Here is a 25133-nt window from a genome sequence, read left to right as displayed (position 1 = left end):
TAAAATCAACATTCCCCCTTCCAGGAAGCCTTCTGCGGCGGAACTCTGGTAGCGCCACGCTGGATCCTAACCGCAGCCCACTGCGTCCGAAAGCGCCTTTTCGCCCGCCTCGGCGAACACCACCTGCAGCAGCCGGACGGGTCGGAGATTGAGTTCCGCATCGACTTCAGTATTAAGCACCCCCGGTACGACAAGAAGACGGTCGACAACGACGTGGCGCTGCTCCGGCTGCCCCGTGACGTCGAGCGGTCCGCCTTCGTGGGCTATGCCTGTCTGCCGGAACGGTTCCAAACGTTGCCCACGGGCCACACCTGCACCATCATCGGCTGGGGCAAGAAGCGCCACAGCGATGACGCCGGAACGGACGTGCTGCACGAGGCGGAAGTGCCGATCATCACCAACGACAAGTGCCGGGCCGTGTACCACGATTACACCATCACGAAGAATATGTTCTGCGCCGGACACAAGCGCGGTCGGGTGGACACGTGCGCGGGGGATTCCGGTGGGCCACTGCTGTGCAGGGATACGACCAAGGTCAGCAGCCCGTGGACGATCTTCGGGATCACCAGCTTTGGCGATGGATGTGGCAAAAAGAACAAGTTTGGGATCTACACGAAGCTGCCCAATTACGTGGACTGGATTTGGTCGGTGATAAACTGCGATGGCAACTGTCGGACGTGAATACAGAATTACAGTTTAATTAGAGTTTAAGAACAGTAATGCGCGTGAATGTGAGAGAGGAATGGATTGAGCGAAAAAGTGAGACGATTTCAGTGAATTTTTATGTATAAATAGGAGCTTCTAGGGAGAGACAAATCATCTTACAATTTCATATTTATTGACTATAGCTTTTGAGTTAGTTCGACGAATAAGGGAAACAAGCAAACACGATCTGGATAAACGTTATTTATTACGATTACTGTGTATAGTACTTTTTACGAATAAATAAAGTGATAAATAAGTAAAAAATAACTTCTACATGTTATTGCCTTGCTGTGTGTTAATTGACTTTATGTATGGATCATTTAATCTAAAATGAATCAGTACTTGTAATGAAGTTCAAATTTGGTGGGACTGTTGATACTAACAACACATGCGATATCTCGGGAACCACAAATCGATATTATTTAAAAAAGTTCCCAATGTCTTTTGCGCGGTTATCCGCTGTGATTTATTTCTACTGACTGCGTTTAACCGAGCCTGACTGTACCCATGAAATTACCGGCAATTTCTTTTTATGTTCACCATGATTTCATATAAAATTGGTAAAAGAATCGACATTTATAGAGATATCTCTGTATCTTTTAGAAAATTTAGTTGAAAGTGTTTGTTGAAACGTTTTCTTTTGGTTTTGCACCAAAATACGATATTCGGGAAACAGTAGCTTGAAATTTGGGTTGTAATCATATTTTAACTGCAAAATCTCTTGAATAAATGCTCAAGACACAATGTTGTCTTCGGCAAATAAGTGTACTTATATGTTTCGAACAACTCTTCGGTACATTGCAGGCTGCTTACATGCTCATCATTTTGAGTTAACAAAAATGGCTTAAATCACGTTAAGATTAAGATCTCCTCTACAACTTTGCTGCAGACACCAAAACCCTCCAACGTCGTCTAACAAAAATACTGTCATCACTCTGTTTTCATAACTTCAAAAAAGCCACTATCAAGTAAAACAACTTTTGCGAAGACACCATTCAGATAGGACGTCAAATAAAGGCGTAAATTTTTTATTTCACATTATTTTGCCATTCTGAAAAAAAATGTGCAATGTTCGCAATTCGCAATTTTCAGTGTAAGAACGGGCCTTGACCGATCTTATGCACCAGGTTCCCGACGAACACGCACTGCCCTTACACCTACATCTCACCCTTGCTCTGAGTCAGTACGAGCAACACGCTAGAACACGCTTTGAGTGTTCGTGCCAGGCATGCACACCTTCTTTTCCGGTTACGCATTTTAACTCGGCCGGGGGTGGTACATTACGTAGGGTTTGATGTAAGTATAAGCGCCTAACCATTTATAGTGTGCCTATCAACTTTCATTAAAGCAAAAACTGTTATATTTTTAGTTTGAATTCAAAAACTAATTGTTATTTACTGTGTATTGTTTTCTCCTGAAATCTCCCCTATTGTTGAGTCGTGTTTATCTGTTGCTATTTCTTTTGTCGCGGTGTTTTGTTACAATATTTTGGTCCTAAGCATTTTAGAAAAGTTTTTCAAAAGTACAATAGTAATATTTGTGTCATTCCATAAATTGAGTAAGGGCTCGAACCTCACTTGCTTAAGAAAAAGGTGAAATTTCAAAACAATGGACAGTGAAGGAAATATACTATGTAAAGAATCAATAGTAAAAGAAAGATATTAGAAATTAGAAATTATTCAAATAGATAAATAAAGAAAAGGCACATGATAAACAAAATTTACATCGCTACCAAATTAAGGGAAAGCAGATAGTTTGTTACAGCAGCATCAATTGGTAAAATAGAGTGGAAAAGCGTTGAGAAATAAGAGAATCAAATAAGTAAAATCGAAATCAAATGGAGGATAGTAAACAGAAGCCTTTTTAGAAAATCAGTGAAACAAAATAAACAGAAGACAGCTGTTAGCTGAAATGGAAAGAAGATAAACCCCGTTCTGCGATGCTCAGGTACATCCACAGCAGTTGACTCAACATACTTCGAATCAAAACAATACCGTCTACAATCACAAATTACTTCCCTTTCCCACATTGACGCGCCCCTTTCTTTTAGCCGTCTCAACTCTGACCTTCGCTAATCAAAGGTTTACGAGTCGTTTCCACAGGCCACCAGCTAGGTTACACCTTGTCATCATGATGACTAAACCAAGCCAACGTGGAGGTAAGAAAATAGTTGAATGTTGAAACAATATTTTTTCGGAGTCTATTTTGGCCATCTTTTAAGTAAATATATCCTATTTCTAATGTCTAATGTACCTATTTCTTATGACAAATTTAGTATGCAATTAGGGGGTAACTTCGGGGGTAACAATTATCGAGTTTTTCAATTTCCCGGGAAACGAGAGTTGAATTTTGCAATTTCCCGGGAATTTCCGGGAATAATGTCGAATGTCGAAAAAAAAAATACTATTAATTTAAAATTGCATTGAAAAAAAAAAACTCGTACAATCGACTGTAATCTAGTTCACAACACATCACAAAAAAATCTTATTTTAATGAATTCATTGATATTTTATTTTTTTTAGACAGTAGCATGTATGTTAATTGCTATCAAAATGCAAAATAACAGTGCTGTTAAACGTTAATTAACGTTAACGCGTCCGTTAATCGTTAAAATTAACGTGAACGCAAACGGAGCCTACGTTGATCTTAACGAGAACGTGAACGGAACACGTTAATTAACGTCGTTAATTAACGTCGTTAACTAACGCGTTAATCCTTCTGAGGCCCCGACTTTGAGGGCCTGTATATCCCAAATGAACACATTTAGCGGGTTACTTCCAATTGGACTTGACTCTATAAGCTCCCGGAAGAGGTATTTGACCATCGTGGCCACCGGTTCCGGCAACCCGGAACTTCCGGAAAACATATTTTTTACTGGTTTTTTATCAAGGAACAAGTATTTGAGTAAATTTTTCAAACGGATTTTTTTTTGTTAATCTTAACATTGCCTGTTTTGGGTCGATTCAGGCCAACTGTGGCCACTCCAGAATCGGTTCCAATGTACACCATATACTTGATTAACACAACAAAATGGGGCTGTTTAAATCGAGAATCGTTTAAAAAAAGAATGTCCATGACTTAAGTTAAGGATAATTTTCAAAATGTATCAATTGTAATTCGTTTAATTATGTTATTAACACATTTTAGCATAGTTTTGGAAAACCTAACCAGCGTGGTTTCCATGGTTACTGTGGAAGTAGAGACGGCAGAACTGTGACAAGCAGCAGGATAGCTGGCCTACTTGGATTCAGTGCTTTGCGACTGCGTCTGCTTGCACTATGCTAACTGAAAGCACCCACGCCAACTGTAGGTTTTTTAACTGGACCACCGAAAACAATAGGCAGTGCATTACAAAAAATCATGGAATTTTGTATGTCGGTCGTAAGTGTGATATCTTCCTATTTATATATATTTTAAGTAACACTATTTATAACTCGATTTATAATCTAAACGGGAGCAAAGCTCCATCTTTATTCCTCAGCTTCATCCACCAGACTGACCCCCATCCACGCTCGCTTTACACTCACACATACACAGCTCTACACGCTTATCGCTGAATACCTAACTTAGGTTAATGTTTAGGATACCACATCCTCCCCTTGCCAAATTGAATGTTATAATAAATACACTAACAAACAATAAAATTAATATTAAACTAAAATCCTTTCTGCCGCTTCTCGTCTCATGTTTTGCAACGCATGGTGAAGTGTCCGTCCCGTAGAGCAAAAGCTATTGGTTAGGCTGCCGATATCAACGATGCCAAAGATGCAAATCCATTTCCCTTCTTTGCGTAATCATTGATCGTCCATCTATCCTGGTTTCCTCCGAGTCAACTAAAATAAAATGAAGAAAATAAAAACAGAAATCAGCAGTAAACCAAGCGACCCCCAGGATTTTTGTGATCTATATTGCAAGTTTATGCTCGAATCTAAAAGTCTAAAAGCTTTAATGGGGAGAACACCCAAACCTCTTTCTACTCCAAGGAACCTTCCACTCCAGGGTTCGAACTGACGACCTCTGGAATGCGAGTCCAACCGCCGCCAGCGATGCCACCGGAGCCGGCTTGGTTTGGTGTGTTGTTTGTACTTATGGAACGTATACGACTCCTACACCTTGAATGACTTAACGGCCTAACAACAACCAAGGCCGGGACCGACGTTTTACTTCCCCATTCGATAGAAGGTTGGAGCAGAAGGGAATCGAACCCCTGATCATCCGCTTACAAAGTGGACAGCGTAACCATTTCGTCACGCCTGCCAGTATACCAAGCTCTGAAACGTGAAATGTAATTTGAAAACCACGTATATCATGTACTGTAAATCGTGAACCTCTTTGTAACGTATTTAATCGTTTTATAACATTAATTTAAATGAAAACTCTGTAAGGATTCCTCTACCATCTAAAATGTATGTTTTCATTGACAAAAGCGAGCCATGTCATTAAAATATAAACTTTAATGAAATTGCTTCTTAAAACTTGTTTAAACTTTGATATTATTAAGAAAACCTGAAGTCTGCAAAGATGATAAATAAATTAAATTATAAAACTCCTTTCATCTAACTTTACACCTTCTATTGTCATTTTGGAGGTTACTTTTTCCTGTGATTGATTTACTAGATATATTGGATGCCCGCAAAATCAGTCCTTATTTTTGAATTCATTAACTGTTGAGAAGTAGTCTATGTATCAACTACGGAAATGCTAAAACAATGCAATAAATTGAATGAAAATTGTTTTGAAATGTAATCAGAGCAAAGTAATACAAATATTAAAGGTGTAAAAAGGAGTTAAATTTTCTATGAAGCTCTTGAGAAATTTATGACAGCTGCGAAAGTTTCCACCATGTTATCGATACACATCGCTCTTTTTAATTTCTTGATTAAACTTAGCATAAATTATTAATTTCCAAAAGGCTTGAATTACATTATTCAATAGCATTGTTAAATAACATAACTTTCAGAACAATACTATCTTCCAAGTGATCTAATACATATGTCTAATTGGTTAATAACTCGTTCCTTTTTCCATCCACTACTTTAACAAATGATATTATGATATTATTTCTGGAATTGATTAGGGAGCATTTTGTGACGCGACCGAGAAAGTGATTCAAGGCTTTACCTTCAACAACATTGAGTTTCACGAAGAGCCACATTTAACTCTGTCGTGGTAGTTACACTAGATTTATAATTTAACAATTCATACTAAGATTCCTACCGCGGTTGGATTTTTGTATTTATTCTGTATACTTAAGATTACTCGACTCATAGATAACCATTCTTGGCTATGTTGAACTGACGTACATATGTAATGTTTTTTTTTATTTACAATTTGATTGATAAAAATTTTAACTTTCGTTGATCGCTATTTCAATTTCGTGTCTCATACATTCTCTTTTCATATATTTTTGTGTATGTGTGTTTAACTGTACTGCCCATGTTCAATCGTCGAGATGGATCACAAACGGTCTTAGACGTCAACTGACACCGCAAAGAAAAAAAAAGGCTATGTTCAACCTCAAACGTGACATATTTTTTTTTTGCTGCTTGTTTTGAAACATTTTTTTTTTTTGACTTGTTTTGAAACATTTTTTTCAGTCAGACTTCTCGCTCAGAGATTAAGTACTTCGCGCGTGTTTTGTTCAAAAACTAAACAATTGGCGGTCAAAAGAGGCCTTTTTGGTTTCCACGTGACGACTTTTTTTATTCCAGACAAAATAGATTATTGATCAATTACAATACTTGCTACTTCTTGGGAGCATTTTGCAAACAGTAAATTGGTTCCGCTTTGACAGCTCTAAATTGAGTCCGCTTTGCGAATCACTATTCAGCACACAGCTCTCGGCTATAAAGCTTTTTTTTATAAGTGAGCAGTTCTCTACGGAATCGGTCTTTTTTCTTTAATTTTAATTTTTGTATTTTTTAATCCGGCTGAAACTTTTTTGGTGCCTTCGGTATGCCCAAAGAAGCCATTTTGCATCATTAGTTTGTCCATATAATTTTCCATACAAATTTGGCAGCTGTCCATACAAAAATGATATGTGAAAATTCAAAAATCTGTATCTTTTGAAGGAATTTTTTGATCGATTTGGTGTCTTCGGCAAAGTTGTAGGTATGGATATGGACTACACTGAAAAAAAATGATACACGGTAAAAAAAATTTGGTGATTTTTTATTTAACTTTTTGTCACTAAAACTTGATTTGCAAAAAAACACTATTTTTAATTTTTTTTATTTTTTGATATGTTTTAGAGGACATAAAATGCCAACTTTTCAGAAATTTCCAGAATGGGCAAAAAATCTTTGACCGAGTTATGAATTTTTAAATCAATACAGATTTTTTCAAAAAATCGAAATATTGGTCGCAAAAATTTTTCAACTTCATTTTTCGATGTAAAATCGAATTTGCAATCAAAAAGTACTTTAGTGAATTTTTGATAAAGTGCACCGTTTTCAAGTTATAACCATTTTTAGGTAACTTTTTTGAAAATAGTCGCAGTTTTTCATTTTTTTAAATAGTGCCCATGTTTGCCCACCTTTGAAAAAAATATTTTTGAAAAGCTGAGAAAATTCTCTATATTTTGCTCTATTGAACTTTGTTGATACGACCCATAGTTGCTGAGATATTGCCATGCAAAGGTTAAAAAACAGGAAAATTGATGTTTTCTAAGTCTCACCCAAACAACCCACCATTTTCTAATGTCGATATCTCAGCAACTATAGGTCCGATTTACAATGTTAAAACATGAAACATTCGTGAAATTTTCCGATCTTTTCGAAAAAAATATTTTCAAAAATTTAAAATCAAGACTAACATTTCAAACGGGCCAAACATTCAATATTACGCCCATTTGAAATGTTAGTCTTGATTTTAAATTTTTGAAAATATTTTTTTCGAAAAGATCGGAAAATTTCACGAATGTTTCATGTTTTAACATTGTAAATCGGACCTATAGTTGCTGAGATATCGACATTAGAAAATGGTGGGTTGTTTGGGTGAGACTTAAAAAACATCAATTTTCCTGTTTTTTAACCTTTGCATGGCAATATCTCAGCAACTATGGGTCGTATCAACAAAGTTCAATAAGCAAAATATAGAGAATTTTCTCAGCTTTTCAAAAATATTTTTTTCAAAGGTGGGCAAACATGGGCACTAATTTAAAAAAATGAAAAACTGCGACTATTTTCAAAAAAGTTACCTAAAAATGGTTATAACTTGAAAACGGTGCACTTTATCAAAAATTCACTAAAGTACTTTTTGATTGCAAATTCGATTTTACATCGAAAAATGAAGTTGAAAAATTTTTGCGACCAATATTTCGATTTTTTGAAAAAATCTGTATTGATTAAAAAATTCATAACTCGGTCAAAGATTTTTTGCCCATTCTGGAAATTTCTGAAAAGTTGGCATTTTATGTCCTCTAAAACATATCAAAAAATAAAAAAAATTAAAAATAGTGTTTTTTTGCAAATCAAGTTTTAGTGACAAAAAGTTAAATAAAAAATCACCAAATTTTTTTTACCGTGTATCATTTTTTTTCAGTGTAGTCCATATCCATACCTACAACTTTGCCGAAGACACCAAATCGATCAAAAAATTCCTTCAAAAGATACAGATTTTTGAATTTTCACATATCATTTTTGTATGGACAGCTGCCAAATTTGTATGGAAAATTATATGGACAAACTAATGATGCAAAATGGCTTCTTTGGGCATACCGAAGGCACCAAAAAAGTTTCAGCCGGATTAAAAAATACAAAAAAAATCGAATGACCGAAATCTCAGAGAATTGCTCAAGTACTGCACCCAAACATGTATGTATGTATGTATGTATGTATGATCCCCATACCCGCAGGCAACTTGGTCCTGGAACACATGTGAGCGCTAGGTGAACAATTCGATCATCTTTTACTCCGTAATCTGTACACCCACGTGCATAAGTTTTTTTGCACGAATTCTAATGCTACAAATACCGGCGCATAGATCAAAATGGTTTCCCTTTTCCCTCCCCAAGCGCCGAAAATTTGTAGCGGGTGTAGGGACACTTTGCATAGACGCCCTTGCTCCCATCACGTCACTGAGGGTATGGAGCGACGAGAAATTAATAAGCATGCCCCCCCAGTCGAACCTTCATTAGAGAAGCAGGCAATCCACAACTCACAGCGAACGACCAAGGGAACACCCTACCGCGTATATAGTAAGATTGGCGTGGTTGGTCTTTAATGAGTTGTAAATATGTTAGAATATATGAAGAGTTGCCTGTATTAAAATGGAAAGCTCTCACCAAGTGAAATAGCCTTCATGTTTTGTTGAACATCGAATCTTGCTAAAACTTAGAGCACCAAAAAAACATCTGCAAACTTGTTTTCTTGAGTTGCTAAAATGGATAGAAAACAGCATCAAAAACAACAAAAAATAAAATAAAATGAAGCAGGAAGGCATAGTTTTGCACATAATAGAGAATGAACATTTGGTACAAAAAAAAAATATATTAAAATATGACAACATACTTAATTCCTAAGTAGAATAGACTGAAATACTCAAGTTTCATCATCAAAATTAATAAAATAATAAGATACAAAAAGGATATAATAATTTAAGCAAAATGAAGATGTTTTTAGTCGTTCATTAGTACAAAGATGGATAGGAAAAGAAATTATTTACAAAAAGGAATCGCAGAAGTTTTCAAAGTATTATAATCAGAAACTTTGAACAGATTTTTTATTAAAACCATAAAAATCATCAAACATAAAACACATTTACAATACCAAAATTAATTCTTAAATATTTGATGAATTCATCAAGCAGCATACAGTTTCTGAATTAATTACTCGGTGCATTTTTAATATTTATTTTAATATAAAAAAAACCAAATCGAAGTAATCATGTTTTTTCTACTGTCACTAATATTCTTAAATCTATATTGATTGTGTCAATGTAATTTTTCAATTTAGAAAATCTATGAAATTAAAAAAAGGCATATTTTTCTTTGAAAGGGTGTAGCAGCGCTGAATTAAGTGTGGGCTTAAAATGCTCAATCATTTTAGAGAGAACTTAAGCTATTTCATGCACAAATTAGATTTAGGAACGTAAAAAATCACTGAAAAGTGAAATAATTATTTCAATGAATAACAAGGTAGCCATGAGTTTCGGGAAAAAGTACGTTGCCATGACATTGACAGCAGCAACTTCAATTTTTTTTTTCTGTTATGTAATTAATACATGAACACTAAATAAGGACCCAAAATGGAAAGAGCTCACCGGGATAGGACAACACGACCCAAAACAGCCGCTCTACCGCTCCAGAATTTCCACCAACAGCTTCTAAAGGCTCTGCTTCTTAGTAGAGGTTATTTTCTTCTGTTTTCCTTGCGTTGAGGCAAAGCTTCATCAAATAACTCTAATTCACAAAATCACAATTTCCACTTTTATGGAACCTAGATGTGTTCCAGCACAAAAACCCTGAGCCCCAGAAACACTCCGAGCTGAAAACCGAAGATGTGCCCAAAGCTGCCATCGTAATTCCAACGCCAAAGACGACGCTCATCAGTCGGAAACTACACTTTTCTCCACCATCAATTTGATATTCCGTAGCTCTTCAATCCAGCATTCAAAACCCGACTCTCAGCTTCCCGGATTATTCACATTTTTAACTAAAATTTCACAAAAAATACTAAAAATATTAAAATGAGAAAGGAAAAATCCGCGGAGCAAAATTTCAAAACGTCACGACGCGCGCGCGGCTTGCTTCGATCTTATAAGTACTGCACCCAAACATCTACTAAAATTCCTATTAAAACTCTGCATCGTGTATAAAGTAATCATCACACTTCCGCTCACCCAAATTTGGGTAATGTTATAATGGACTACTTTAATCAGAACCCCTTAATCGTGCATCATGTAAACAAAACTCCTCAAGTGCGCCGCCCGTGTGCACATTCACTCCGCGGAAAAAAAAATACATTTTATAACTAAACAACAAACATACACACTCAGCCCTGCTCCCCTTACTCTCGCCTCCTCCTCCTCCCGCTCCATAAAAAAAAAATCGTGCATCGATTAATCTGAGTAATGGCAGCGCAACGCGAAATCAAAGATTGCTGCGATCTTTGCATGCCGTGACGAATGCAGAAGATAAACGTAGTTTGGTCCGTTTGGTCGCAAGACGCAGCGCGGGCGAGGTGGAAAAGGGAGAAACTTCGGCGTAGCGTTCGTGGGCTTCGTTAAGACACGTGAAAAGGAAGAAGACACACACCAACCCGTCGACGACCCCTTACCAAAACCAAATCGAGCCGCACACACCCTAACCCTATCGGGTCGTGCACGCTATCATCACGCATAAGACTCTTACACACACATACTTTCACACATACACACATCTTTCTACTCCGCTCGCTTCACACAAACAAAATAACCGGAACATGCTCACCGAAACTTCAGCATCTTGGCCTCAGGCCCACAGTTCCGTAATGGCAATGCCTGCTGCCTGCTCGGCTTCCCGTGCCATCGCCGTCACGATGCCGTCCTGCTGCGCGAAAATGCCGGAACACGCACTTTTATTTATTTATTTTAGCACAATGGAAATCGATTTTTCTTTTTTTTTTATCCAGATTTTATTCACTAAAAACACAATTTATCAGCATGGCAGGATCGCCAATGTGATATCTTCCTATTTATATATATTTTAAGTAACACTATTTATAACTCGATTTATAATCTAAACGGGAGCAAAGCTCCATCTTTATTCCTCAGCTTCATCCACCAGACTGACCCCCATCCACGCTCGCTTTACACTCACACATACACAGCTCTACACGCTTATCGCTGAATACCTAACTTAGGTTAATGTTTAGGATACCACAGTAAGCATAATTTTTCTCCATATTCAAGGTCAAGTTCAATACAAGGTCGGGTCATGAGGCGTCGGCATGATTCCGTAGCAACTTTTCAAAACGGCGTAACCTTGGATGTTGGCCAACGATAGCCGGTTCCGGAGTGGTCCGGTTGGGCCAGCAAACATAGGCATGACCATGACAGATGAAAGCTTTAAATTTCACAGAGTTCAACATGTTACATGTAGGGGGTTTCAATAAGGCAATCTTCGGAACTGGGTAAAAGGTACATTGGAACCGATTCTGGAGTGGCCACAGTTGGCCTGAATCGACCCAAAACAGGCATTGTTAAGATTAACAAAAAAAAAATCCGTTTGAAAAATTTACTCAAATACTTGTTCCTTGATAAAAAACCAGTTAAAAATATGTTTTCCAGAAGTTCCGGGTTGCCGGAACCGGTGGCCACGATGGTCAAATACCTCTTCCGGGAGCTTATAGAGTCAAGTCCAATTGGAAGTAACCCGCTAAATGTTGTCATTTGGGATATACAGGCCCTCAAAGTCGGGGCCTCAGAAGGATTAACGCGTTAATTAACGACGTTAATTAACGTGTTCCGTTCACGTTCTCGTTAAGATCAACGTAGGCTCCGTTCGCGGTCACGTTTAGGTTAACTTTTAACGATTCCGTTAAGTTAAACTTCGTTAATTTAAACGTTTAACAGCACTGCAAAATAAACTTGAAGGGATAAGTCTACTCATTTTAACTATTTTTGTCTTCATTCTAGGCTGAGCTCATTTCTTGAGGGCAAACTTTGGGCATCCCAACATGCTTTCACATGCTTAATTTCACAAGGCTTTATATTTTTTTTGTGTATGGAATTTAACTCATTTCATGTCGCTGTTTGGCATTAAATTATTTTGCTTCAATATTTAGTAGTTATAAATTTTCCGGAAAACTCGATCAAATTTCCCCGGAATTGAAAGGCTTAAAATTGACCAATTTCCCGGTAATTTCTGCTTCCGATTGACAAAAATCTATGCATTGTTACAAAATTTGGTTAACGGACCTGAGTTATAATAAAAATATGTAAACAGTAGTCGGGCATGCACCTGTGACAAAACGCCCTTGTCTAAAATTACATTGGGTAAGTTGTCGAATTTGCACGTTGTGTCAAGAAAGCGTTCGGAACTACTTTCATATGAAGAGTGATAACATTGCATGGGATTTTTTAACGGGTTTTGTTAAATATCTTAGAATAGAAACCGAATTTTGGGATTTTGTGAAGGTCAAAACGTGAGGCATTCAAACACAGACAAATGGAAAGCTTCACAATGTTGACAAAATTGCAATGTAAGGCTTTCTAGGCACAGAGAATACAATATAATTTACCTAAAAAATTACACACTCCTTGTCACAGTGTCCTGGTCCAAACAAAGATCGAGTTCGAGCTGTCACTGTCCCTGTGAAATATGTTTGCTGTTATCAGGCGGAAGGCCTTTAAAATCCAGCTATAATCCGCATGACGAAAAAAACTGATCTGATGCAAACAAACCAACTTCTGTGGCACATAGAGGTGTGAATGTGTTAGTAAATGCCTTATGGCATTTAACTCAATTTGGTCCAAAATCGACATGCGACAAGATATCACGATCATGATGATTGGTGAATTGCGCTCGCTAAAATATTATGAAATTATAAAAAATACCAAATTTGAAAATTAATTTCTCAGAGAACTATTCCGTTCAAAAAGCTTCCACCTCAAGTTCCAGTACCGACCACCAGATGTCTTCCGAGCATCAACTGTGGCAATCGTTCCATCTCTTTCCAACAAATACGAACGTAAACAAAAACATAACATAAGAAAAAACACAAACTGTCATCGTCGCTGCTGTCAAAGTCTGCCGAATAAAAACATTGACACGTAAATAAAAGTGAAATGCAACTCGTCGCCGACGTCGAAGACAACGATTTCGTTTTACTTTCCATTTTGGTGCTGCTTTTAAGGTTCTTTTGCTTGTAGGTGGATTTTAGAAGTTGGCACGAGGGAAGTTTCGACGAAATGGGACGTTCGGTGATTTGCGAGGCCTATTTGGAGGAGTATCTGAAGAGTCTCGCTAAACGACAGGGCACCAGTGTGGGTCTGCTGATTGGTCAGGTTAGTGTGGTTGGGTGATTTCGTTTGCTCGTTTAATTAATATGACTTTGTTGATTGTAGCCTTCGAGTCATGGAAAAGATTACGTTGTTCATCTGAATAAGATCAAGGATGACTGCGGTGCGGATCAGGGGAAGAATGGTTTGCTGGACGTCGATAGCAAACAGGTTTCCCAGCATGCGCTAATTGAAACCAGGGTTCTGCCGGGTGGGTTCTACGTGCTGGGGATCTACGTAATCAATCCGAAAAGCGTCTTTGAAGATCCGGTTCTTGTTGGGAAGGTAAAGACCATCCTGGTGGACATTCGGCATACATTCGCTTCCAACGGCTTGCTTCACGGTAATTGTGATGAGCTGGACGGTGGAGATAAGCTGGTCTTCTTCTACTCATCAAGCAGCAACGTGTTTGGCTGCAAATCGATATCACCCAAGTCGGACGGACTGAAACCATGTGACTGGAAGTTCCAGGACCGTGCCACAAGCTGGCACGTGATGAGCACATTCTACGAGACGGACGACGTGTTTGCACTGCGGAAAAAGGGTTCCGAACAGTACGAAACGGAGGACAACTTGACGGAATGCGTTGAAGTGGTGAAGAAACAGCTTGAGCAGAGTGTGGTGTTCTTCGACGGAGAACCGGCCGATGGGAAGGAGTTGGTGGAGAGTGTTTTGAAGGCGAAGAAGGATGATCCGTTTGTGGTTCACATTTACGCTCCATCGGTAAGTAAAACTCTGTCAAACCCTGTCAGTAAAGGCTCAAACCTGTCATTCTGTCATTTTAGTCCTCCACGACTGACATCACCACGTGCAAGCTGGAAACCTTCACCGGAACCATGAAATTCGACGGCATCATCAGCTCCAAGTGCTTCGTCCACCCAAAAACAACCTTCACCGAAGCGGAATCTTTCATCAAAGCCGACATCGTCCGTTCCCTGATGTCTCGCATCCAAATTCACTGCGACTCACTAGTTCAAGCGGAAGACTCCATCCCGGACACGATCATGCTGAACGAGCTGCCGCGTCGAATCTACTTCCCGATCCGGGCCAAATCGAACCAGATCCTCTTCAGTGAGTATCTGTTCCGGGAGGAGGGTAAAGCAACGGCCATTCCGCAGATCCAGGAAACGCTAGATCTCAGCTTCACCCCGAAGGAACTGAACGCGGCGGTGGAGATTGTGGCCGAAGTTAAGGAGGAGGAACGGCACGATGCGAAGGAGTGCGGCTCGGCGGATGGAGCCGGAGGGAAGAAACGGAAGGAAGTTGAACGGCTCAGTACGGTCCTGCTGGGAGCGGTGGGAGCGATCGCGGTGCTGATTGTTGCCATTGTGGTGTTTTTGCTTACGAAGTAGTTTGACGGGGGAGGGGCGAGAGTTGTCGCGTTGAATGTTTCCTTTACAATTTTTCGTAGCATGGATTACGTCAATAAATGTTCATATACACTATTTTAAAAATGTTTGTTGTTATTCGCGAGAAATCCGATAGCATATGAATAAAAATAAGAGCTAGGGGAATATTTTGGGTTTTTATTGCTGATGATGCTAATTAATCGTACTTAATCACACTTTAATAAAAAAAAATACCTTATATCGCTGTATAAGGCAAACTAAAACATTTGTTGACCCTATTTTGGGTCTATTACTCATAGGATCCGACCTTCAATGTGCCTATTTTCGACCAACCTTCTGATTGGTTAAAATCTCGAAGCACTTGGCGAACATTTTTCACGTACGGTTTAGCCCCCGCTCGTACAGCCCCAAAAATTCAATGTAAGTTTGTAAACAAGAGCTCACTCCTTATGTAAACATTCACAGACCTGAGCAGGTTACACAATTTGTTTACAAACTCACATTGTCCCCCTTTTACATTGTTTTGCTTGAGACGTAGATATTAAAATATATTTAAAGCCGAACTGTAAAACTTATGAAATGATAAGAAAACACCAAAATTATCAGTTTAACGATGCTGCTAAGGTCTTCAACACTCAAACGCTCGTGTAGATATATTTACCTTTTTTATTTAGGATCTTTGGTAGAATTGCTTCCAGTGGCAAAAAAATCCAGATTTGTCTTTTTAAAAAGGTCCAATTTCACAGCAGATATTCCGGATTCAGTTGGGGGTTTTTGGTCAAAATAACAAACGGAAATAACTTTAGAATAACATTTTTTATACTTTAAAATACTAGTCCAATAACATTTTATGTTATTTATAACAAGATTTGTTATTCGTCGTTATGATTTTCTTTTTATCTTGCAATTTTAGTAAGTTTTTTTTTCTTATCTTTTTCTTACTTTCGGTAACCCCTTAACTACAAGCAACAATTGTTCCAAAATGGATTATGATGTAACACACAGCTGAAAGGAACTCCAAAACTCTGTTATGTATTCCAAAAGAACTTATTGTATATTGATAATTCACCAATAAAACCGAATTGAATTGGAATTTTCTTTTTATTGTAACATCAGACTAATTACACTTTTAGTTATTCTGCGAACGAATCTTTGTTATTATTTTTTGTTATTTTAACAACTAATCCGATCATCCCAATAACAGTTAGAGGTATTCTTCCATAACAAAAAATGTTACCTATTCCAAAGTTGTTTTGGCGTTCAACCAATATCAGACCAATAAATAATTTTGTTATGATAACATAAACTGTTATTAAACTCTTATGCAAAAATGGATTTTTCAAGAAGATTCCACAACATTTTCTGTTATTTTAACATTATTTGTTATTGAAATGGCATGAATTTTGTTATTACTCTCTGCCCGGGTAACATGAAACTTTCGGATAATTGAGCTTTGGATGGTATGTGTGTGGTATTTTTCGATTTCCAATTTTATAATATCACGTGAGAGTCTGGCTAGGGAATGAAGGGAGGCCATGAAAATACTAAATCAAAAATTCTAAAATTTTATGCAATTTTATAAGTTGTTAAAATTGCTCAAAGTTAGAAAAATATTAAAGAATTTATGGAACGATTTTTTTTTGTTTTTGTTCAGTAGTTTTAAAATCAATTTTAAAATAAGTGTCTCATTTGAATAGGGGAAAGTGGGGAAAGTGTAACAAGCTAAGGAAATGCTCGCTATAACCCATCAAACACGTTAAAAAATCTGTCGGATTTTTTATAATCATCTTATTCCAGGTCTTGACTAAGACTTTGATAGAACAAGTTTTAAAAAAATCCTTTTTTTTAATATAAAAAATCGATTGAAAATAAAAATGATTTTCCGTAAGTTCTAGTCACCTAGTGGGGCAAGACGAACAACCCGTTGGGGCAAGAGGAACAATGCCTGAAACAACATGTTAATTTGCTAACAATAGAACTGTTAGCACTTAGATACATCAGATAAGAATGTATTTGAAACGTTTCTTTAATTTTAAGATTAAATAATAATATTTTACCAAAAATTTAATCGCTTTTACCAAAAAAAAATTTACTTAGAGGAAAAAAAGGAAATTTTCATAATATCACTATATTTTGTATGGACATTTTTTTTTTAACAATTGTTTATCAGTTTTTAAGTATATTTATGTGTTTATTTCCCAATAAAATATGTTGTTGCAGCAATTCGTAGTTTTATCCATACTAAAAATCCATATGGTACATTTGCCCCACCTGAACAAGATTTTTAAAAAAGCTCTAAAAAAATAACCAAAAGTATGATTCAACTTTACAATAGGTGCAAGTCATTGGTAGAGACACTACTGATCTAGGAAAAAAAGCGTTTGATAAAATGAGCCTTAAAACGAACCCTAAACCTTATTTTGTACTTTCCAAATATTATAAGAAAACAAGGTTTTGAAAAATACTTCATTAAATCTTATGCCCCGTGGTTTTTAACGACGTTTTGGCGGTTATGTGGTAGTAGAATCAGCTAATTGCATTGCTAGCAACAATTCCTCATACTGGAAATAATCAAAATTGTAAAAATTACGGCCATACGAGCGATTGTTCCTCTTGCCCCATATGGTCGTCTTGCCCCACCTTCCCCTAAAAAATATGTATTCTAAATCCGTTGTAAAAATTTTTTTGATTGCAATTTCTTATATTTCAATAAATTTACTTTTATTAGTCTTAAGTTAGGATTTGTTAGGATTAGTGATTAAAGTGATTTTTTCTTTTTTACCCAAATGTATTCGATTCAATGCAAAAATGTAAAACAATTTGAAGTAAATAAATGAATGTGAACAGTTAATAATAAAACGAAAATACAATAAAGATGAAGAGCATTTAGCCATACCACTAAGAATATTTAATTTCAAAAAATGTGAAATATGTCCTTGTTACCAAATTCGATTTTATCATCACTTCGATAGCGGTGTGCTCTAATGTTCTAACTGAAAATTGGGCCAAAATGAGTTAATGATGCCATCTTTAAGCTAATTAAATTCCCTACAAAACGCTTCTAACAGATCTGAAGAATTCGTTTCCTACGCGGAGATATCGCCCTGCAACCATTTGTACTAACTGACATTTTTGAACGCATCATGGATGTGCTCTCTTATTTTCCATCATTTTCCTTTTGAAAACACGCATATCCATAAAAGATACGATTATTTAGCCTGGGTCAAAAAAATTAAAATTGCTCAAATCAAAAAGTATATGAGATTGCCCGAAAGAGTCTCAAAATGGGGCCTCCAGCCCAAATTTCAGTCCATTTGGTTGAAAATTGGCTTGCCTTGAGCAGGAACAAGTTTAAATGGGAATTAACCCGTAAAACTTGAGCAATTGGGTACATTGCTCTGTACAAGTCTGTCGTTGAAATTTAATGACTTTTGCATGCCATGGGGTCCAAGGGGATGGTCTGGGAAACAATTCCTCTGAAGGGTGCAAGATGATCCGAGGCCTCTAATCTTGCCTAGAAGCAGATTCATTCCGGCGTCGCAGAAATTCTCATGGTCCCAGCAAAATGTATAGGGAAAAATCAAAGCACACTAAGAGGGCTGCCTCAATCAGAGGACGCCACATGGCAATCAGCCACCACGTGGCGAGAGGGTATCATTTGCTTTTAAAGTGGTTTTGTTATTCCTAGGATACTTTATTCAACCAGATATTTGATCAAAAAAACCTTATCAACGCTAAATGTAATTTTGAAGCCAGGCAAAAAAACAACGTAACAACAATTTTCCCCAACCCATTTCCCACTTAGCCCAACCCAAAAGTCCAGTTTGAAACATTCTTCAAGTCGTTGTGCACTCCAAGCACAACTGAAGGGGTCGTCCATGCAAAAAAAAACGACGTAACAACATTTTTCCCCAACCCATTACCCACTTAGCCCAATCTAAAAGACAAATTTTAACATTCTTCAAGTCGTTGTGCACTTCTAGCTCAACTGCAGGCGTCGTCCATGCAAAAAAAACGAAGTAACAACAATTTTCCCCAACCTATTACCCACTTAGCCCAACCCAAAAGTCCAATTTAATATGCTTAAAGTCGTTGTGCACTCTTAGCTCAACTGCAGGGGTCGTCCATGCAAAAAACTACGTAACAACATCTTGCATAGTTGATGTGCACACTTGGCACAACTATATGGGTCGTCCATACTTAAAAATATTACGTATTTAATTTGTTTGGTGCACATTTGTTCTATTCAATACATTCATCGATTCCATTGCATGAGACACACTTGTTCCAACTGCAATTCACCATAAATCTAAATAACGGTTTGTTCCTTGGATACCATTCGTTTTTGAATGGTCTTATGATATAATTGAAATAAAATAAACTAGCTACAAGTTTTTACAACATCATTTTCTTATGTTTTTAGGAGTACATCAACCTAGTATTCGTCATAGTTGATGTATTATGGATGTTTTTACAATTATATTCATAAAAAATATAAATTCTCCAAGTTTTTCATACAAAAATTTTGATTTAAATGCTATTTTTTCCAAAAGGATAATTTTCCTACCAAATTCAAACTATAATAAGTGTTTGAAAAAAGTTTTGATATAAAATGTTTTTCTTAAGCTTAAATTAATCAACTCGTGAAATAATAACATTGAAACAACTAATTTGAACTATTTTAACAATAAAATTACTTTGCACGCTTTTGTACCAAAGCCCTGTGCACGTTTGTGCTAACTCATACAAATTACCTCCCAAAACACACTTGTGCCAATTGCAAGCATGATTTTTTTTCGTATTTTCTCTGCCAAAATTTTTCTAGCATTTCAAAAGTTTTTATATTTCACAATGTCTTTAAGTAATGTCAGGTGCATACTTTAAAATTGTTAGAACAATTGTTTGTCGAATAGTTTTCCAGAAACAGTAATTCAAAGTTTAAAAATCGATTTTCTCGCAACTACCAAAATATCAGTTAGTATAAGAGAGCACACCGCTATCTACTTGTCGACACCTTCGATGTACTTATCCACAATCCGACTCGTGCTGAAAATATCTTCATTTTGCAACCAGTTCCATAAATAATAATTTGATTGCCTTTTCCAAAGTTCTATAGAATATATTTTTGAATTTTGATTTAAAAAGATGTTAACAATCGGTGTGAAATGAAATATATTGAGTAATATTGAAATAAAAATTAATAAAATTAAAATTAAAATCAAACAATGTTCAACGTCGAAAGAATTGTCATTCAATGATTCACTGCTGAATAATGTAATTTAAAACGAACATTTAATATGCAAAATTCCAACAAGTCATTGCCCACCAACAAATCAGGTAGATGTCCGACGTCAACCCCGGCCAGCCAGCAGGCCGGAATAAAGTGCCGCAATGACCTCGAATATGGCACGTAGCCACGCCAGCCGTGCCCAAAGAGCGATGAATGAACGCAGAGTCCGTTCAGCGGAAAGCGCACGCGGTCCTATCAGCTCAATGATTGTCCAATGTCCAATGGCTTGCAGTAGTATTTACTTTATGTAACTGCACGCGGGACACCTCTTCTCTCCTCAAGAGCAGTGCTTTTTTGGTTAATTGTTTGACAATAAAAAAGAGCATTTATATTTTTGATAATTTATAATTTACTAAAAAAATGGTTTTTATATAACATAACAAAGTCATCTTTTAAACATTTAATCATTGACCTTTTTTTACAGTGACCATGCAGATGGTGGCCAAGCGTTAATGCACTCGTGACAAGCTTTTGGTTTTTATTCCGAAAGCCATGATCGAAGGGCTGGTCACCGAAAAACTTGAAAACGGCGAATAAAAAAAAACAAAAACCCAAAACTAAGAAGGCACAATGAAATGCTCACGAAAGTGAAATGATTTATGCCCGTTTAAGATTGCGTCTTGAGCACACACATATAAGCATATAAGCAGCATGCAAGTGGGTCCAGGCTGGACGGCGGCGTGATTGCAGTCACCTACTTACATACTTACCGAGTGACTGACTGGGGTCCATGTGACATAACCGACCCTGAGAAAAAAATAAATGGCGGGATTAAAATTGGGGAGTTTTGAGTGGTTTAAAATCATGGTCGGGAAACCATTTTAAAAGAAACATATTTGTTTGGTTTACTTTTTTGCTTCGTGGAAAAGTTTCTTTCTATATTTCTGCGAAATTTAGAATTTTCAAATGCTTTTCTACCCAACAGCAATTCAATAGGTAGAGACTTTGTATCATGCTTTTCTTTTTGCTTTAACAAAATCAATTCAAATAATTTTATAGAGGTAATCTGCCCATGTTCGCATAAATGTCCCATATGCAAAAATAGCATGCTGAGAAAAACGCATTTGAAGTTTGTCCCACACATAAGGCTACTTGTTAAGTTTTCGCGAAAAAACAGGATTTCCTCCTGATTTCTAGAACAAAATACTGGATGTTGTAGGCTCTTTTGAAAGAGCACACGATTTTGAACCAAACTGCAACAATAACTCAAAAACGATGAAAATGCATATGGGACATTTATGCAATCAGGGGCAGTAATGTATAAGCTTAATTAATTAAAACTTAAAGATTTGTTTTGAAAAAAAAATACCCAGAATCGCTACGCTAGAAGACGGTGATTTTAGCGGATTGCAGACTAAATTTCGCCATGTGATGTGATGATTTTCTAAGCCCAAGGCCACTCCATCTCCACCGCGCATATGGTACATGAGCAACTCTCTACGAAATCGGCCGATTTCGACCATTTTTATTTTTTGTATTTTTTTATTTGACTTCAACTTTGTGGGGGCCTTCCCTATGACCAAATAAGCTATTTTGCGTCATTGGTTCACCCATACAAGTCTCCATACAATTTTGGCTGCTGTCCATACAAAAATGGTATGTAAATGTTCAAACAGCTGTAACTTTTGAGTGAATTTTCTGATCAATTTGGTGTCTTCGGCAAAGTTGTAGGTATTGTTGAGGACTTTTGAGAAAAAAATAGGTACACGGAAAAAAAATTTGCAGATTTTTTTATCAACTTTTTTTCACTAAAATTCAATTTCCCAAAATTCGTATTTTTTGATTTTCGAGATTTTTTGATATGTTTTAAGGGACAAAAATCCGCAATTTTTGAGCCATAGAGAAACATGGTCAAAAAATCTGCCGCCGAGTTATGATTTTTTGAAAAAACAGTGATTTTTGGAAAAAATCGAAGTTTCATGCAAAAACAAGTTTGACATTATTTTTTATTCCAAATTGAATTTGCAACCGAAGAGTACTTTACAGATTTTTTGATAAAGGGCTCCGTTTTCAAGATATAGCCACCGAAAGTTTGATTTTAGCGAAATATTGCAGAAAATTTACTCAAAAAATACAGCTGTTTGAATATTTACATACCATTTTTGTATGGACAGCAGCCAAAATTGTATGGAGACTTGTATGGGTGAACCAATGACGCAAAAAAGCTTATTTGGTCATAGGGAAGGCCCCCACAAAAGTTTGAGCCAAATCAAAAAATACAAATAAAATCCATTTCCGGTTTTGGTAGAGAATTGCTCACATGTAAAGGGTTTGGAAAACGGGAAGTGTTGATGCTTGACATTTTTAGAGGATAAGGGGAAATCTCCACGGTATCCTCAAGTAAGTTTCACTTGATAAAATGAAAACTAAATAGCATGAAAACTATCATATAGTTACATATGAAAGTGTCTAACATCCCCGTTCATTTCGCCCATTTCTTTTTTTTATGTTGTTATAAGTCCACATGGACATGATTTATGGTTCAGATCATATCATTTCTTATCGGAAATGCTGCAGGGAACATTTTTCCTGAAGGACGCAAAGTGATTTGAAATAAGAGGAAAAAATTATAAAGGTTTTATTGGATATTTGGGAGATTTTCTGACAAAATTTCACACTCTCTTTCCTAAAACCGCAATGTTTTTGATATTGTGTATACAAATCACTAAAGGAAAGTGCAATTGGTTATGTTTATGCTCTACTTTTAATTATTTTGGAGATCTAGTACTTATTTTGAACTCACATGATAATAGTGTAATTAAAAAGATGTATATGATAGTTTTCTTGCTATTTCTAAAAAAATACTACTCCCCCCCCCCCCCTTTCCAAAAAAGACCCCGTAGGATATATAAATTATTATAAAAATAATGTACAATAATCAACAGGTGCGTGCAAAACGGGATCACAAATAAAACAAAAGATGAATAAAAATTCAACCACGCGTCTTCGCTCCTTCATTTCAGTCAATTTCAAAGAAAATTGCTCATCACTTTAAAATGCTCTGTATTCAGTTAAATTTTTCAAAATTCTGCTCCAAAATGGATCAGCATAATATGCTGAATGAAATCATTGAACTTTTTGTTGACAATCATTGATTTTTTTTGTTTTATTTATCCAGGTTAGCAGCTATAATAGCTGATTCAACCTGCCAATCATTGATTAATGATGATTTTTATTAATGTAGAAAGAGGAAAATCGCTACGAAAAAGTTTTAACGCGTGTAGATTAGTGTTCCAAACAGCTTGTCGAATGAATTTTGTGAAAATATTATAAACAAATCTATATTTCTATCGTCGAACGCAAAATCATGGCAATGATGGAAGTCGTCACTTCAACATCAAGCTATTGTACAAGAATTAATTGTGTAAGATATTCAGTTTTTTGTTGATATTTCTATATTTCTGCCAAGCCCCTCCAGCTGCTGCGAACCGGAAATAAGCGGTGACGTTTTGAAATTTTGACTGACTAAAACGCATGAATTACCCCATTTTTGATATTTCACAGACAACATTGATTGAATACCAATTAAAGATTAAATTGTCATTTGAACAAATTTGGGAGCTGTCTATACAAAAAGCTATTAAAATATTCGAAAATCTTGATGTGGGATTTTCAGATAAATCAATTCTTGGTCAAAGTTGTAGGTTATGATCAGAACTGTTGAGAAAAAAATTGTTACACTGTTCAAAAAATCACATTTTTTATTGCCTTTTTATAACAAAAACTCTACGCAGACAAACTTAACCCTCTTATATTTTCCTTTTTTTAATGTTTTAGTGAACCAAAATAGCTAATTTTTGAGCTTATAGTGCATTGTAAATTGTGTGTTGATCATTTTTGGTAATTGTATATAAAATATATGTTTAAAAATTGAAATAACAAGCAAGAGTTTCAGATTTTTTATTATAAAAGGCATGGAAAATGCATTACAGTACAGAGAAACCTCTTTTTACGTGGTGGCGTTACGCTTTTTGTTTCGTCAATTGCTCTTAAAATACACAATATTTTTGCAAGCTTCAAAAAGCATTTTGTAGAGCTGAACAAAACCTACAAATTGCTTTTAAAAGATTGCAAAAATGTTGCGTCGTTCCAGAGAAATCGACGAAATAAAAAGCGTAACGCCACCGCGTAAAAAGAGGTTTAACTGTAGTACAGTCGAAAAATCAAAGTCCAAATGAAAAAAAATGCAAAAAAAAACTCTCGAAACCGGGTCATCCCAGTTGGACTGGGTTCGATCCCAGCGGTCCCGGTGGTATTTTTAGGTGTACCTAAAACATCCCAAATCATATCATGATCACTGATTGTACATCGTAATCTCTGATTGGCAGTAACTTACTTTGAAAAATCTATTCCAAGCCGATGATTTCGCTAGTTACAAATCGGCCAAGGTGATCCACGCGAGAATCCATCATCATTAACCACGTGGCGGAAATCCGTCCTCATCAACATGAACCACCACCGACCGAGCGCATCAAATCAACCAAATGGCTACAAGTTAGACGAAGAAAAAAAACCTTTTTAGCATGGAAATATAGGTCAATCAGCAACTCGGATTTATAGTTCACGGGAGGATAATGCAAGCCTCAAAAATAAACCGAAAAACACATTAAGCCCCACATTTTTTCCGGGCAATAACAATTAGGCCGTCATTGAAGGTACATTACCGAGCGTGTTGTAAAGTGAACCAGTAATTAATCTAAAGGAACTAATGCACGACCGTTCGGAGAGGGGAGGCTCTTAAGAGATCTTGTTTTAATTATCGCATCCTCCTCGGACTGGACGAGCCAGATCGGACGAAGCCTTAAAAT

General features: G+C 36.6%; 2 protein-coding genes across 3 annotated transcripts in view; both read left to right on the top strand.

Annotated features, from left to right (window-relative positions):
- Positions 1-972, top strand: part of LOC120421335 (uncharacterized) — a 106178-nt gene extending 105206 nt beyond the window's left edge. For both annotated transcript variants that reach the window (XM_039584509.2, XM_039584508.2), the window contains exon 6: positions 25-972. In XM_039584509.2, coding sequence (XP_039440443.1) covers positions 25-681 — 657 coding nt within the window. In that variant the 3' untranslated portion in view covers positions 682-972. The remainder of the gene's footprint in view (positions 1-24) is intronic.
- Positions 973-13446: 12474 nt separating this feature from the next.
- On the top strand, positions 13447-15140 carry LOC120421340 (protein odr-4 homolog). The gene is made up of 3 exons (XM_039584522.2): positions 13447-13692; positions 13753-14409; positions 14472-15140. Exons 1-3 carry the CDS (start codon positions 13597-13599, stop codon positions 15036-15038), a joined length of 1320 nt encoding a protein of 439 aa, XP_039440456.1. The 5' UTR covers positions 13447-13596; the 3' UTR covers positions 15039-15140.
- The last annotated feature ends 9993 nt before the right edge of the window (positions 15141-25133 follow it).

This window comes from Culex pipiens, chromosome 3 (assembly GCF_016801865.2).
Source record: "Culex pipiens pallens isolate TS chromosome 3, TS_CPP_V2, whole genome shotgun sequence".
NCBI classification, from domain to species: domain Eukaryota; kingdom Metazoa; phylum Arthropoda; class Insecta; order Diptera; family Culicidae; genus Culex; species Culex pipiens.
The sequence above is the reverse complement of the archived record's forward strand: the minus strand, read 5'-3'. Positions and strand labels throughout refer to the sequence as shown.

What these genes read in the sequence shown, in the direction of transcription:
- LOC120421340 (XM_039584522.2), top strand. Translation starts at nt 13,597, where the DNA reads ATGGGACGTTCGGTGATTTGCGAGGCCTATTTGGAGGAGTATCTGAAG. An exon ending in TGGGTCTGCTGATTGGTCAG is followed by an intron (nt 13,693 to 13,752) that starts GTTAGTGTGGTT and finishes TGTTGATTGTAG; the next exon opens with CCTTCGAGTCATGGAAAAGA. An exon ending in TTCACATTTACGCTCCATCG is followed by an intron (nt 14,410 to 14,471) that starts GTAAGTAAAACT and finishes CTGTCATTTTAG; the next exon opens with TCCTCCACGACTGACATCAC.